This window comes from Microtus oregoni, unplaced genomic scaffold, assembly GCF_018167655.1.
Source record: "Microtus oregoni isolate MIOR12 unplaced genomic scaffold, Mior012 000007F_ref0000211, whole genome shotgun sequence".
In the NCBI taxonomy this organism is placed as follows: domain Eukaryota; kingdom Metazoa; phylum Chordata; class Mammalia; order Rodentia; family Cricetidae; genus Microtus; species Microtus oregoni.
The window spans coordinates 26,453,663-26,469,546 of record NW_024543066.1 but is presented as its reverse complement, the minus strand read 5'-3'; the positions used below and the strand labels follow the sequence as shown (position 1 = coordinate 26,469,546).

Sequence of the window (15,884 nt, the reverse complement as noted above, 5' to 3'; positions counted from 1 at the left end):
CTGTGAAAACTATCATTGGATAAACATACTCTTTTATTGGGATGTCTGTCATTTTTATTCAGTTCACAGCTTGTAAATTCAATAGTTGGGGTTGGGCAGTGGTGGCACACACCTTTAATCCCATCACTCTGGAGGAAGAAGCAGGCAGATCTCTGTGAGTTCGAGGCCAGCCTGGTCTACAAGAGGTAGTTACAGGACAAGCTCCAAAGGTACAGAGAAACCCTGTCTTGAAAAAAAAAACACTAAATAAATAAATAAATAAAATATATTCAATAGTTGGAACTAAAGTAGATGTTTCCATATCCATTCAACAAAAGTATCAATGTTAAAATCAAGTAGGGTAAAGATTTATTATTTAAGAAATTCATAATATATTTACATATTCAGAAAAATCCTATCAGTGTGCTAACATGACAGCCGTAGCCCTACTTCATTATATTAAATCTGTAATTTCAACTTTAATATTTTAGTTACATTTCTCTATAGGGATACATATTTTAGTAACTTGTCTTCTTTGATGATTCCTCTTCAAAATGAACTTTGTCATGGTTTTATCAAATTTTCAAAAAATTGGAAAGAAATTTGACATAAAGAGAAAAAACTGAAATAAAATTATAAGAAAAATATCTCTTTTGTAGTTTTATAAATAAATTATTGTGGACCTTTTCACCATTCTAATTGGAAAAAAGTTCTCTTCCATGGTAATTAACCATATTGAAGAAATGGTTATCTTTTAAAATTTATTTTAGTCAGAGGAGTATATTATATTAAATTAACATAAATTCATCACAATAATAAGTGCTTTAAAATAGTGCTAATTTAACAATAAATAAAACAATTATCTGTGATTTGTAAGACAAAACACTGATTTCTGATTTTAACATGCTTTTTTTATTGCTTAACTTTAAGATGCTAAAACTTAGGAGAACAGAAGTGTCCTCAGAAAAGCATTCTAAATGTTATATTATTGATTCAGTTCATAGACACACTTGTATCTAACTGACTTTCATCCCCTATAATAATCCTGCAGCATCCTGGTCACGTTCTCTGAACCTGTGCTGAAGGAATGCTAACATACCCATTAAGATAAAAGGTCTCCGATGTCATTTCTAACACACAAGGATTGAGGTCTTCCTATGTAGCATCACAGGCTCTCTAGGCTAAGCCAGGATGCCACAGTGGAGATAGATGACTGAGGGGTCCATAGTGCACAGCAGTACAGTCTAGAGCCTTGTGTCTTAGCTACAAATAACTTTGAAGAGCACATTTGGATTTTCTTAATGAGGTACTTTCTCAGTGTAGGGGTGCAAAGAAAAAATTTCACACTCTTCTTTATGCATCTCTGAGGTATATCTGTATGCACAGATGTCTTTATCATTAATAATATTTTAAGTTAACTTATAAGCAATAAATTTGGTTGTGACATTTTTGTACAAGGATCACTGTACTTTGACCTACTTCATCCTGTTACTTACTGCCCTCTCCACACTCCCACTTAGTGTTTATGTACAATGTGGCATTTTCATTTTATTAATTAGGAAATTCATATTAAAAAGTGGGAGATTAATCAAAAAGTGGGTCTGAAAATTAAAGGCTTCTTGCGAACAAATAGTCTGAAAAGTTTTTGCTTTGCTTATTTATCATATTCCTGTCTTTAATAGCTTAATCTCAATTATTCTCACCCCCAAACAAAAATAAACCACATTTTCAGCTTGATTTCCAGATGTGGGATTTATTTTGCTAGGACTAAAAGTCATATTTAAGCTATCAACTAAAAATATCTCTTCATATGTATGAATGTGATATATGTGCCTTGTGTATAACTTTGTGTAGGTACACACACCCGTTCATGCAGAGAACAAAGGAGGACATTGGGGGTTCTGCTTTGTCATGTTGTGACTTGTATCTTTAAGACAGAGCCTCTCACTAAACTTGAAGCTCACTGATGGGCTAGACCAACTGTCTAGTTCTAGTAATCTGTCCTGTATGCTACCTACGTCCGATGCTGTAACTACAGGAGCATGAGACCACACTGAACTTTTCCATGCTGCTATCATCTAAACTCAGGTGCTTGTTCAGCAATCACTCTTACCTACTAAGTCATCTGATCTGCAAAGCCTGCAAAATACCTTTAAAGCCACACTGTACCCAATCACATTAATTTCTTAATTTACCATCTACATTGGTATTAATATTTAAAATACTGTAGCGACACACAGTAAAATATTTTTGTTACTACACCTTAGGAACTGCACTCTCACCCAGCAAGACATAATGCTCAATGGAAAAATCTCACTCAGCTGCTAGTATTTGTATTCCTAGATGCTGTATTGGAGTTCTTTGGGATGAAGAATTATAACATTTTCATGCAAGTGTCTATTTAATGGTTATACCAACATTTAAATTTTTACTTGTCACTGTATTTTCTTTGAGAAATTATAGATACTGATATTAAAAATGAATGTCATCAGGAATTAATTAGTTATTTGACTGAGCCTCTGCAATATTTTGCATTGGGAGAATTAATGTCCTATTCCTTTGCCACAGACAGGATTACTCTCTAGTACAGGACAAGTAGCCCTTCTCAGATCTGAGATGAAAGTGATACCAGGATTGTATATAACTTATAAATCAAAAGTGCAAATAAAAGCTTTCATATTATTAATAATTCATAAATACAGCTGCCTGAGATGTAGAATCTTATTTAAGAAATACTCAAAATCACAAAAATCTTCAATTTAGTGATGAAAAATTTATAATGTAGTCATGAATGCTAATTGATGCTAACTACTCTGTTGTTATGCTAAACCTCATACTTCCAAAATTATTTGAAGCAAGAATGGAAAAAAAAACCTAATAGAAAGCTGTTGTTTAATGCACATTATTCCATAAAAGACACAGTTCAGGCCCTTTTATTGAAATGGTTGGTTTGGGTCCACAGTAGGCATTCTGACTCAGAATATCTGAACAGACTAGCCAAGAAAACTGCAGGTAGAATAAATTTCCTTTGTGATTATTTTGCAGTGTCATCTAGTGTTTTAAGGTAATTAGAGCACAGTTAGGTATGTCTCCACTGCTTTAATAAATTCAGATGAAGCTGTCAGCTTCCCAAACCACAGAACTCAGTATCTTGCACTGCAAAGAGAGGGAAATGAAAGTTTCACCTGTCACTGATGTACTGTTTGACCTTGCATAAATCACCTGGGTTCCCCAGGCTTTAGTTCTTTCATGGGCAGAATGAAGAATTTAGCTGGATGACTTCTGGTGGGCCTTTCCATTTTATCATTTAGTGTAAAGAATCATGGAGATCTGGAAATCAGTCTGAGGTACCCAGTCTCAGGAAGATAAGTGCTGTCCCGTGCTTAACTTAAGTAAATGCCTAACTTAAGTAAGTGTTTGTTACTGTGGATGTGAGTCTGGATGCAGGCCATGAAGTAGACGGGGAAATAAGGTAAATGGGCAGGTAACAGCGCTATAGGAAATAGAAGGCTGTGGAAGGGACAATAGAATAGGAAATGGAGAGGAGGATCAAACAAAACCAATTAGATATGCGAATATCGAAATGAAATAACTACTTTGTATGCTAATTTAAATATAAATTTAGAAAATGATCTGAGCCTCTCTTTGATTATGCAGGCTTGCAAAATTTCTACTCACGATGTTCAAATTTAATTCATATTTGTCTTTCAAATGAAAATATACTATGCCTTTAAGTTTATAGAAAATGGAAAGATGACATCTCTGCATATATACTAAGAGTGATAACACTGATACTTACCAGTGCAGGGTCTCACTTCTGTGCCTCCTAAAATAAATTTTTTTTTAATTTATTTATTTATTAAGGATTTCTGCCTCCTCCCCGCAACCGCTTCCCATTTCCCTCCCCCTCCCCCGATCAAGTCCCCCTCCCTCATCTGCTGGAAGAGCAATCAGGGTTCCCTGACCTGTGGGAAGCCCAAGGACCGCCCACCTCTATCCAGGTCTAGTAAGGTGAGCATCCAAACTGCCTAGGCTCCCCCAAAGCCAGTACGTGCAGTAGGATCAAAAACCCACTGCGATTGTTCTTGAGTTCTCAGTATTCCTCATTGTCCGCTATGTTCAGCTAGTCCGGATTTATCCCATGCTTTTTCAGACCTAGGCCAGCTGGCCTTGGTGAGTTCCCAATAGAACATCCCCATTGTCTCAGTGTGTGGGTGCACCCCTCGTGGTCCTGAGTTCCTTGCTCGTGCTCCGTCTCCTTCTGCTCCTGATTTGGACCTTGAGATTTCTGTCCGGTGCTCCCACGTGGGTTTCTGTCTCTGTCTCCTTTCATCGCCTAATGAAGGTTAATATTCATGAGGATGCCTATTGAAATAGGTTTCAGAGTCTGCTTGCCTTCCTCAGAATGAGACTTGGATTTGTAAACAGTAAGTATGAAATGGTGAAGAGTTTTGGTTAAGGAACACAGATCACCATGGGCTTTTTCCGGAATCAGTGATTTGAAAACACTCAATTAAATTTTTTCTCTTTGAACTTTTGGAAGAAGACAGTTAAGTTAAGGTACCTACTTAATAAATAGTGCATTCTATGAGCAGGAGGCTTTGAAATGAAATGATCTGACAACGCTTTAGAAGTCCTGTAGTCCATCATTTCTCTCTAGCACTGTGTCAGTAAAATTGCACCCGAGTCACAGAGGAGAAAAGTGACATTCTATCAAGTGGCCACAGGAAATTGCTCAGAAATACAAAGCAAGTGCTATGGCCTAGATGTTAAGTGTTCAGAATTCACCTCCCCTGTCATGAAGGTCACACTTGGGTGTTCTGTGTCTACTGAAAAACAATTCTCTCCCTGGTTAATATCTGTAACGATTCAAAGTTCTCTTGTGCTTTCAGAAGTTTGTTGAAGTTCATGCACACACATGGGATCAAAGGTCCACTGAAAGCCTATGTTAGCCCCTCTAAGGAGTTCCCACTGTGAGCTAGTTTGTGGCTCCGGGAGGAGGCTTTGAAATCTGGAAATCAACAGTATTTCTCATTATTTTTGTTTTCTTTTAAGAGGTCAAATTAAATTCTTAATCCTAGCAAGAATATCTGAATTTTAACATTTAATTCAAGTACATAATTTTCAGTCTAAAAAATGAAAATCTTCCTCTCACAGCTCCAAGCCTTAAATTTCTACATTTATATACTTTCCTTCTTAAAAATATTTATTTTAGCTTTCCTTTCGCTGCTGCGTCCGCAGCCATGAGTATGCTCAGGCTACAGAAGAGGCTTGCCTCCAGCGTCCTGCGCTGTGGTAAAAAGAAGGTCTGGTTGGACCCCAACGAGACCAATGAAATCGCCAATGCCAACTCCCGTCAGCAGATACGGAAGCTGATCAAAGATGGGCTGATCATCCGGAAGCCTGTGACTGTGCATTCCCGGGCTCGATGCCGGAAAAACACTTTGGCTCGACGGAAGGGCAGGCATATGGGCATAGGAAAGCGGAAGGGTACTGCCAATGCCCGAATGCCTGAGAAGGTGACCTGGATGAGAAGAATGCGGATCCTGCGCCGCCTCCTCAGGAGATACCGTGAATCCAAGAAGATTGACCGCCATATGTATCACAGCCTTTACCTGAAGGTCAAAGGGAATGTCTTCAAAAACAAGCGGATTCTCATGGAGCACATCCACAAGCTGAAGGCAGACAAGGCCCGCAAGAAGCTCCTGGCTGACCAGGCTGAGGCTCGCAGGTCTAAGACCAAGGAAGCAAGAAAGCGCCGGGAGGAGCGCCTCCAGGCCAAGAAGGAGGAGATTATCAAGACTCTGTCCAAGGAGGAAGAGACCAAGAAATAGAGCTTCCCTCGAGTCTGTACATAGTGGGCTGCCTGTGGCCTCAGGTGGATCAGTCATTAAAATAAAACAAGCCTTAAAAAAAAAAAAAAAAAAATTTATTTTACCCGTGTGTGTGTGTGTGTGTGTGTGTGTGAGAGAGAGAGAGAGAGAGAGACAGAGACAGAGACAGAGACAGAGAGAGACACACAGAGAGAGACACACACACACACACACACACACACAGAGAGAGAGAGAGAGAGAGAGAGAGAGAGAGAGAGAATTACAAGAGTGCAGGGTACCATAGCTATCATAGGAGGATATCAGATCCTCTGGATCTGAAGTTATATGTATTGTATGCAGTTGTGAGCCTCCATGTGTCTTCTGGGAATCAAACCCAGGTCCTCTGCAAGATAGGTCAGTACTCATAACCACTAAGTCATTTCCCCGATTTCTACCTTTTAATTGGATTTAACCTTAGGCTAGTTTGCTAGAAAATAACGTGTAATACCAAATTCTTTCTTAACAGTACATATTGTCAAATTTTTCATAATCTGACTGCAGATTTGCAATTTTTGTCCTTAGAGTAGTAGGTCAAATTTTAGGTACTGTTCCCTGAGAACTCCATTTATCTATACTGACAATTCCTATTGAATTACTGGAACTGTTCTTTAAAATTTCCATCATTTCTTTTATGATTTGTTCTGTGCGTGTTGTTACTGTTTTGTGTTTTCCATTTGCTTATTTGATATTGTTTGTATGTGTGTGTGTTGATTTGGCTTTGTTGCTATTCTCAAATCTTCTTTCTTCTCCGGTGAAAACTTCTGGTACTCGTACAATGTAAGTCTAAGGAAAAATCAACAAAAATGAAATGAGGTCACATACATATTGAAGGTCTACGATAATAATGAGGCTTTAGTGGAAGCAGTTTGTTATGGGTAAGTCCATAATATTTCTTATAACTAACTTACCTTAAAATGTTAGTTTCTGTCCACAACAAAAACAAAATTTCCTCTTTTTTTTCTTTTCTTTCTCTTTTTTTTTTTGACACAACTTAGAAAGATGTTTGATCTAGGGCACAAACCAAGAGACTGACACATTTTTCCAATTAACAGAAAGGTAAGTGATAGAAAAGACAACATGTGTGCCTTTTGCTCATTTTATGGATAAGGTAATATGTAATTTTTGTTCTTATACTGATGAAAACCAGTTATATGACTCTATCTAGCTGCAAGGGAATCTAGGAATGACCATGACATGCTAGGCAAATGACTCAAAAGCAATAGGCAACAGTAAATAAACAGGAATTTTTTGATATAGAAAAGTTATTTTTCAGAGTTAGCAAAACGAAATGGGAGCTTTGTTATTAGATGTAATAATTTACATATAATTTCCATTATGACTAACTATAAGGATAGCTATAATCTTAACTTCAAATTTAAAACTATAATCTTAATCTCCAATCTTAAACAATTATGTTGAAGTCAAATTCTTCTTCAATATGAATAAGAATGTACTTTTTAGACTGTTTAGAAAATTGTGCTATAATTCCACTAAAATTTGGAAATATTAGAACACTATGTAGACATTTAAGAGATACTAAGAAGTATGAAGCTTCTATATTAAGTACAAAAGAATCAAATAGTTACCTATTATTTTCTATTATATAGAGTGGTTCTTTCATAAAAATATAGATTGTATTTATACATTTGTGTACACACATACACATATGAACATGTAACAATATATTTTGTTTATTTATTTGTGCACACACACAGACACAAACATGAAGTATAATAATAGATTGTGTTTATATATTTGTGCACACACAGAGAGAAAGACATATTTCTATAAATACATGAATATATGTAACAGTAATAAAGAAAATTCGACAATCAACCTCAGAGTGAGCAGAAATGTTGGATGGTTTGGAGAGAGGGTTTCTGGGAAGGTTTGGAAAGAGGAATGGAAGGGAAAGATAATGCAATTTTTCCAATTAAAACATATTTTAAAATGTAAATAAGTCAAAAATTCTATTACCAGAAATAAAACAGCCTCACTGATTATATTCAACTTAAACATTATATATGGAAAGACATAAGAATGGGAGAAAGGGAAAGAAAACAAACAGGTTGACACAATTTGGATCATTATGCAAATAGTTGCCTTGGAAACCAAGAGTGCTGTCATTTGCACCCTGGTTTTCTCTGCACTACCAAAAGTGTACTTTCTATTTAATTAGTTATTACCAGTTTTTTAATTGAATAATATGTGTAATATTTAAAGGGAAATATGCGAGAGTAGTGGTCAAGTGTGCATTTAAAATGGATGTTATATACATGACATTGTTTACTTATCAAAGAAGATTCTGAGAAGATAAACATAAAATTGGGACATTCGTTAACATATATGAATAAGTCTTCACATTTACATTCTAATCGCATAATGAACATTGTGTGAATATAATACAGAAGATCAAGGAAGACACAAATCATAAGTGAGGAATTTCATACTCTGAGTGCCCTTAAGGTGAAAAGCTTTGAATATAAAACTTTGTATTAAGAAGAAAAATCCAGTTATCATGGGCCATTTATGCTATGTAAATAGATACAATATCTTATAAAGGGCTGGAACCTTAAATGACGCAGCATGAATAGTGGCTGCAATGTAAATTTACTGGAGTAGATGCTCTTCCAAAATCACAGGAAAAACGAACTTTTAGTTAAAAAACACCGCTCTAGTCTTAGAGAGGTTGGTGGAAACTTGAGCATAATATTATGCATCAAAATGATTTTTTGAGGAATATATTTAAAGGCACGAATACATTTTCTTCCACTTTAATGTGTTTTTTATAATATGAAGAACTTTATTTTATGGGTACTATCACTGTTCATACAAAGTCGCCTATTGAATATTTCCAACAGATTGTAACGAGAGGCAAATGATTGTTTTCTATGTTTCAAGGATAACTTCTTTGTCATTCTCAAAGAAAATCTAAATAAACACATTTTAAAGTTAATTTAAAATATTTCTTTCAACCTTGTGCTTTTCCTAACAGATATGTGCAAAAACACTGTTAGAAGTAAAAAGCATGGGATAAAACTGGACTCTCTGAACATGGCGAACTATGAGGGCTGATGAGACGCAAAGGACAATGGCACGGGGGGGGGGGGTTTGATCCTACGTAATGTGATGGCTTTGTGGGAGCCTAGCCAGTTTGGATGTTCATCTTCCTAGATATGGACGGAGGTGGGAGGTCCTAGGTCTTACCACAGGGCAGAACACCCTGACTGCTCTTTGGACTGGAGAGGGAGGGGGAAAGGAGTGGGGGGAGGGGGAGAAGGGTGGGAGGACGGGGCGTAGGGGGGGATGAGGGTGAGGGAAATGGGAGGCTGGGAGCAGGTGGAAACTTTTTTTTTCTTTTCTCCTTTTCTCAATAAAAAAAATATATATATATATATAAAAGAAGTTTTATAAATATTTGCATTATCAAATTAATGAAAGTTAACACTCTTTTCCACACAAATTTGTTCTTACATAAACACATTAGCAAAACAATGATTAGTCCTCATGCCTATGTCTGAGGATTTGCAATTTGCTAGCTGTATGTCTACGACTAATTACTTTATTACTTTAAATATTTTCTGGGAAATACAGTTGGTGTTCAAGTCTTAAAACAGTAATTCAATGCACAATATTTTGCTCCGTAAAAGTAATATTTTTATCTTTATTATATGACTCTTACTTACTCTATATTCAAAGTAGATTTTTTAAGTAATTTAGTTTTCAGAAAATAATAAAAAATTACTTTTCTACCATTAATTTAGTTGTAGCTCCATATATCAATTTAAATGTCAGTTACTAATATGTCATTTAAAATTGACAGCATATTCAGTGTTGCTCAATTATTATGTGATTAATGTTTCCCAAGGTTCCAATAGTGGAAGAGAAATATAGCTGAAGTCATTTTATTCATAGTTAAAAGCAAATTATGTAAAAACTTTGATAAACAATTAGTATCTCATTCTAATTTAGGAATGTCACATCGCCAAATATATGGTTGTGAGATAAATTCATAAAAAAATCTTTTACATTTCTGGGAAAGACAAACAGTCCAAAATAGATCAAACTCTAGAATTGAAGTTGATAGTTGAAACAAGAAAGACCACAATTTAAAAAATAAATAGTTTGAAGTCAGGGATTGTGATGCCGCCAGAGATTCTTTTATTGTACAGGATTGTTTTGGTTATTCTGGGCTTGTTCTTTTTTTTCCTGCTTTTCCATATGAAGTTGAGTACTGTTGTTTTGAGGTCTGTGAAGAATTTTGCTGGGATTTTGGGTAGTGCATTGAATTTGTAGATTGTTTTTGGTAAAATGGCTATTTTTACTATGTTAATTCTACCTACTCAAGAGCGTGGGAGATCTTTCCACTTTCTAGTGTCTTCTTTAATTTCTTTCTTCAAAGATTTAACGTTCTTGTCATACAGGTCTTCCAATTGTTTGGTTAGAGCTACTCCAAGATATTTTATGCTATTTGTGGCTATTGTGAAGGGTGATGTGTCTCTGATTTCTTTCCCAGTCTTTTTATCACCTACATAGAGGGGGGCAAATGGTGGGAGTGCAAGCTAGTACAGCCTCTTTGGATGTCAGTGTGGCAATTTCTCAGAAATTTAGGAAATGACCTTCCTCAAGACCCAGTAATACCACGTTTGGGTATATATCCAACGGATGGTCATTCGTGCCACAAGGACATGCGCTCAACTATGCTCATAGCAGCTTTGTTTGTCATAGCCAGAACCTGGAAACAACCTAAATGCCCCTCGACTGAAGAATGGATAAGGAAAATGTGGTACATTTACACAATGGAGTGATACACAGCAGAAAAACATAATGACATCTTGAATTCTGCAGGCAAATGGATTGAGCTAGACAGCATCATGTTGAGTGAGACAACCCAGACTCAAAAAAGATATATTATCACATGTACTCACTCATAAGTGGCTTTTAAGCATAAAGCAAAGAAAACCAGCCCACAAATCATAATCTCAGAGAACCTAGACAACAATGAGGATCCTAAGAGAGACATACATAGATCTAATCTACATGGGAAGTAGAAAAATACAAGATCTCCTGAGTAAATTGGGAGCATGGGGAACCTGAGGGAGGCTTGAAGGGGAGGGGAGAGGAGAGGCAGGGAAGGGAGTAGAGAAAAATGTAGAGCTCAATGAAAATCAATAAAAAATAGTTATAAAATTATAAGTTATAATGTTTTTATTTTGTTGCTAACACAAGAAAAACTAGTATAAATATCTAATGTCCTGGATATTAAGTGCTGGAGTTATTTTTTTATTGAAAGATAACAAACTATCTTCAGTATCCAGCAATACCACTCTTGGGCATATACGCAAAAGATGCTCAATCATACCAAGAAGACATTTGTTCAACTATATTCATAGTAGCATTATTTGTAATAGCCAGAACCTGGAAACAACCTAGATGCCCCTCAACTGAAGAATGGATAAAGAAAATGTAGCACATTCACACATTAGAGTACTACTCAGTGGTAAAAAAAAAAAAAACAATGACAACTTGAAATTTGCAGGCAAATGGATGAAACTAGAGAACACCATTCTGAATGATGTAACCTAGACCCGTGAAGAATACTCCCAGCCATGATGGCGCTGAAGGGGAGTAAGGTGTGTGTGGGGGAATCTGACTTATTTACAAGATGATTGGAGTTTGAGACGAGGAAAGGTGACATAAAATGCCTGATGCCCTCGTGATCCCCATTAGAAGTTATGGGAGCTGCGACTCATGCAGATGTGACTGCTGATGTGATTGGCAAATTCCCCTTCCACTTCCTCTAAGATTGGTGGGCTTTTACTTTATAAATTTCATGTGTCTCCAGACCCGGGGACTTGGTGACTATTTGCACACCTACTTTCTCTTCTCAGCAGGGCCAGTCACAGGCAGCAGGCTCAGTTCTCCACTGATGTCTGCAGATGGATGCCACATTATATTATTAATCCTTATTATTAATAATTATATGTTATATCTTATTATATACATGAGTACATAAATACAACCCGTTCAGCCTGTAAAATGATACTTGTATGTATATACTTTCAGGATTGACCATTTCCTATTAGATAAATAACTTGTATATTCCTTCTGGGGAAGATCATTTCTCCAACTGACAATATTCTATAGTTGCCTATTGTTCTTTATGTACAGTTAAAGTGTCATGGTCTTTACCCCATTCACTTTAGAATGTCTACTGTTGTTGTCTTTGATAATCTCAAGTTTAGGTATGGCAGAGCAAGACAGTGTAAAGGTTCCTTTGTCTTGTATTCTTGTTGAAGTCCTTTCATGTTTAACTAGGATTTATTCTCTTGATGGAGAATCCAGCTCTATTTTAGGAATCTAAAGTCAGGATGGCCTAGCTAATTTAGCTTCTGTTAAACTGTCTGTTAGTGAGACATCCCCTCCAGCTAACTGCTTATCTTAGTTGCTATCAAAGGACTTGCTTCTGGGCAGATCCTTGCAGTTGCTGAGCAAGTTGTCAGGATTTTTTTTTTTCAAACACCCTGTATTCTGGACATTTGGGGCTATACCTAGCTCCCTAAATACTAGGGGATAGTCCAACCAGCTAAAATGGAGACTTTCAGATTGCTGTAGACGATGTCTGACTGGTGGTCTCTGGTGTGCTATCCATAACATAGGCGTGACAGACATAAATTTTAATAGCATTTTAACAATATACTTTTTAAGTAATCAGTGTAACTCACATATAGTTAATGTTAAAGCATTGTGGAGAGAAAATTTAAAATAGTAAAGTAAGGAGGGGTAAATTGGATTGCTTATTCAAGGATATTGTCAAACAGAATAAGATTATTTGGTCACCTCTGAATGTGACAAAGAAAATGACTGTTTTTAAGAGAACAGCTTGCCCCAGGCATTCTTTCACTTTGCTGTAGCAAGGAACTTTGTGTCACCAGATCCTCAGGAGCCAATGTAGTATGAAATGCGACATGGATAGGTAGCGTGAACAGTAAATATCACACACTGAGTTATAGAACTTCAGAGTTCAGAAAATTCTGCCTCCTTTTCCACTATAGTAGGGACAGAAATGAATAGCGAAGTTAAAAATGATAACTTAAAATATAACTCCAAGATGGCTTTAAATTCTTACAGTAATGACAATAACATAGCTAACTGCATTTCTTGGTGGTCGATCTGTCTCCTCAGATCCCAGGAGCAAAAGAGTAAGTGTGAATTGGCAAAGTGCCCAGGAGAGCAGAGGAGACTGATATTTAATATGGACACCATAAAGAGCTGAAATCCTTGCTGAGGAAGTTCTTTTCTTTTCGAGATTCCTAAAGTGCATTCTCCTGCCAGTCCAACCCACATAATTGTGTAGAAAGCAGGGTTTGTACTCTACTATGTATGTTTATGGATGTTTAAGTTTATGTTTTTCAAAAATGGCAAGACTATATATCTAGGAAGTGCTTTGGTTTTGTTTATTGCTAAATGAAATAATTGTTGGAATAATTGCAAAAATAGGGGAATTTGTCCCAAGTGAGTAATCATAAAGCATAGTAGGCCTGAGCAGGCACCAGGAAAGAATTTACTACATGGGGGAAATACACAGTGTAAGGATGTGAAAACAAACTTCTTCCTTCAAATCAGATCCAACATTTTAGAGAGCTAGTGTTGGTGAATCTTCACAGAGTTGGGCATCATAAAGGTTCCTTTCTTAACCACTCCTTTTGAAATCTGTAGAGAATTAGACAGCCTGTATTTGGCTCTTCTTTCTAAACCACTGCTTTCATCATTACTCAGAGGGTTTTATGTTTTCATTTTTTCTTTCATTGAAAATAGTTATTTTTATACTATATATATTGATAATATTCCCCCTTCCCTCATTTCTCCTAATTCCTCCATGCTTCTCCACTAATACAGATCCATACCCTCTCTGTCTCTCCTTAAAAAACAAACAGGCACCTAATGATAATGAAATAAAATTATAAACAAATTAAAAGATTCTGTCATAAATCACACATTGGGGTGATACCTGCTGGGGCCCAGCCTTGACAGAGTTTGCATATTCCAGGTTAGGAGCATGAGGATTCTAATTGTTAAGCAAATGAAACAGAGGCATGAGAGAAATAAAAGGCAGAAACAAGAACAGCATTGGGAAGGAAATTCAGCGAATACTGAATTAGCCTGCGTTTATTTTCCACATGCTTATATACTTCACACCAAAAGGGGATGGGGGAGGCAACTGACTTCATTAAATTGATATAAGGAATAGACCAAGTCTCTGCAGGCAGCTAGCTATCCCCTGGAACCTCCTGCCAATCTTGAAGGAACAGAAATAGACTTGAATTCTCATACCCTTGTTCAAGGTGGTGAGGATCCACATCTATTCTCAAAAATCCTAGACTACACCCTAGGTCAGGATCTCTTCTTTGTAGCCATACCTGTTGTCAATAACTTTTAGAGAAAAAGAATATGTTCAATATCTCTGACCTTTAGTCAAGGGGGAACAGCACTCACACCTTTGGACCCTGGCAATTCAAATATACATAATAACAAAACAGGAAAAAATGCAAAAAGAAAAACACAGGAACCATATATACACAGGAACACTCACACAGTAATCTCATACAAATACAAAGCCATAATGTTTATTCAAAGGCTGTATAAGGTAAAAATAAAATAAAATCCCTGAGTTAAAAGTGACAAAGAAACTCCACTAATGATTTTTAGTTGACCATCCTCTCTTGGAGATGCAATCTATCCTTAGGAGTGGTGTGTTTCCTTAGTGTATAAGTCCTTTGAAAAAAGACTAACTTTTCATTTGTAATTGGCCATTAATAGGAGCTAGCTTCTACTTAGAGAATTTTAAGTGTTTGTATCATTCTAGGTTTCAAATTCCTTGAAGAGGTAAATTGATTAACTCACATTTGATTAATCTAAGAAGATCAAGGTGGGAAAAGGTATCACAGAACAGATAATGTCTCTATAACTACTCTCAAGCAAGAGATTGCCCTGAAGATACGAGTTGTGGGTACCCTACACTGACAAACATTGGAAAAGAAAGAAGATGTGTTGCTTAATGAATGCTATCTCAAAAGAGAAACCAAAGTCAAAAGTATGTAATTGTTTTCAGTAAATATTTGTTGAAGCGTGATATCGTTATCTTGCAAAATTATTTAGTGAAGAAAGACTTAAAGATATGGGGAAACTGAAATACTGACATTTTTAGTGTACGTGTCTCTTTGTTTCTTCTCTACATTGACAGATAGTATTAATTATATGGAAAAAGCCTAGTGATAGTTAAAGAAAACAATGCTTACCTGATGTTTAGAAAAGCATATAGAGAAAATACTCCATACCATAGCATCATTAGTATAAATAGTAATGGTAGTCATAGAAATATATTACTATGCTTTTGATCAAAATCTTATTTTAACATTCACACATTCACCCTTTATTCAGAAAAACAAAGAGACGAAAATGAATGCCAATTGTATGCCAGACACTGAACATACCAAACAAAACGCAAGCAAGTAATGTTGGCTGATGACCTGACTGCCAGCTATATTTTCCTGTCCTCCTTGATCATTTTTCAGTTTGGAAATTAAGACCTACTCAAGCTATAACTTAGTAAGAGAGTGCCTGCCTTGCATGTGTGAGACCCACGCTTAATACCAACACATAGGAAGATGAGGCAATTTAAACGCCTCATTTGTCCAATTTCTTAACAATTGTAGGCAGCTGTGAAACCTGGTGTTGGCAGTAGGACCTAACAAGAAATATCTCCGGATGTCTTTGAAGGGATTTTAGTTTTTAGCCTACTTCTGTCTGTTTAGCAATAAAAAGAGAATTATGTTTCTGTGTCAGGTATGTTGTAAGGAGGAAAACTTAAGAATTAAGATTTGAAATATCAAGAAAGGTAAAAACTTGGAGCTTTAATGATATTTGTCAGCTAATGAACTGATATCAATAGATTTTTGTCTTTGGTCTGTGGCATATTCATCCCCACAGTAATTCCCTTACTGCAGGCAGTCTATATTGAGTGCTCACATG

The 15,884-nt window shown here is 36.3% G+C and overlaps 1 protein-coding gene across 1 annotated transcript; it reads left to right on the top strand.

The window, feature by feature from the left end:
• The first annotated feature begins 5,199 nt into the window (after positions 1-5,199).
• On the top strand, positions 5,200-5,884 carry LOC121450784 (60S ribosomal protein L19). Its single transcript, XM_041656076.1, has one exon. The coding sequence runs from the start codon at positions 5,223-5,225 to the stop codon at positions 5,811-5,813; it is 591 nt and encodes a 196-aa protein (XP_041512010.1). The 5' UTR covers positions 5,200-5,222; the 3' UTR covers positions 5,814-5,884.
• The last annotated feature ends 10,000 nt before the right edge of the window (positions 5,885-15,884 follow it).

Excerpts from the sequence above, each read along its gene's own strand:
- LOC121450784 (XM_041656076.1), top strand. The coding sequence starts at position 5,223 with ATGAGTATGCTCAGGCTACAGAAGAGGCTTGCCTCCAGCGTCCTGCGC.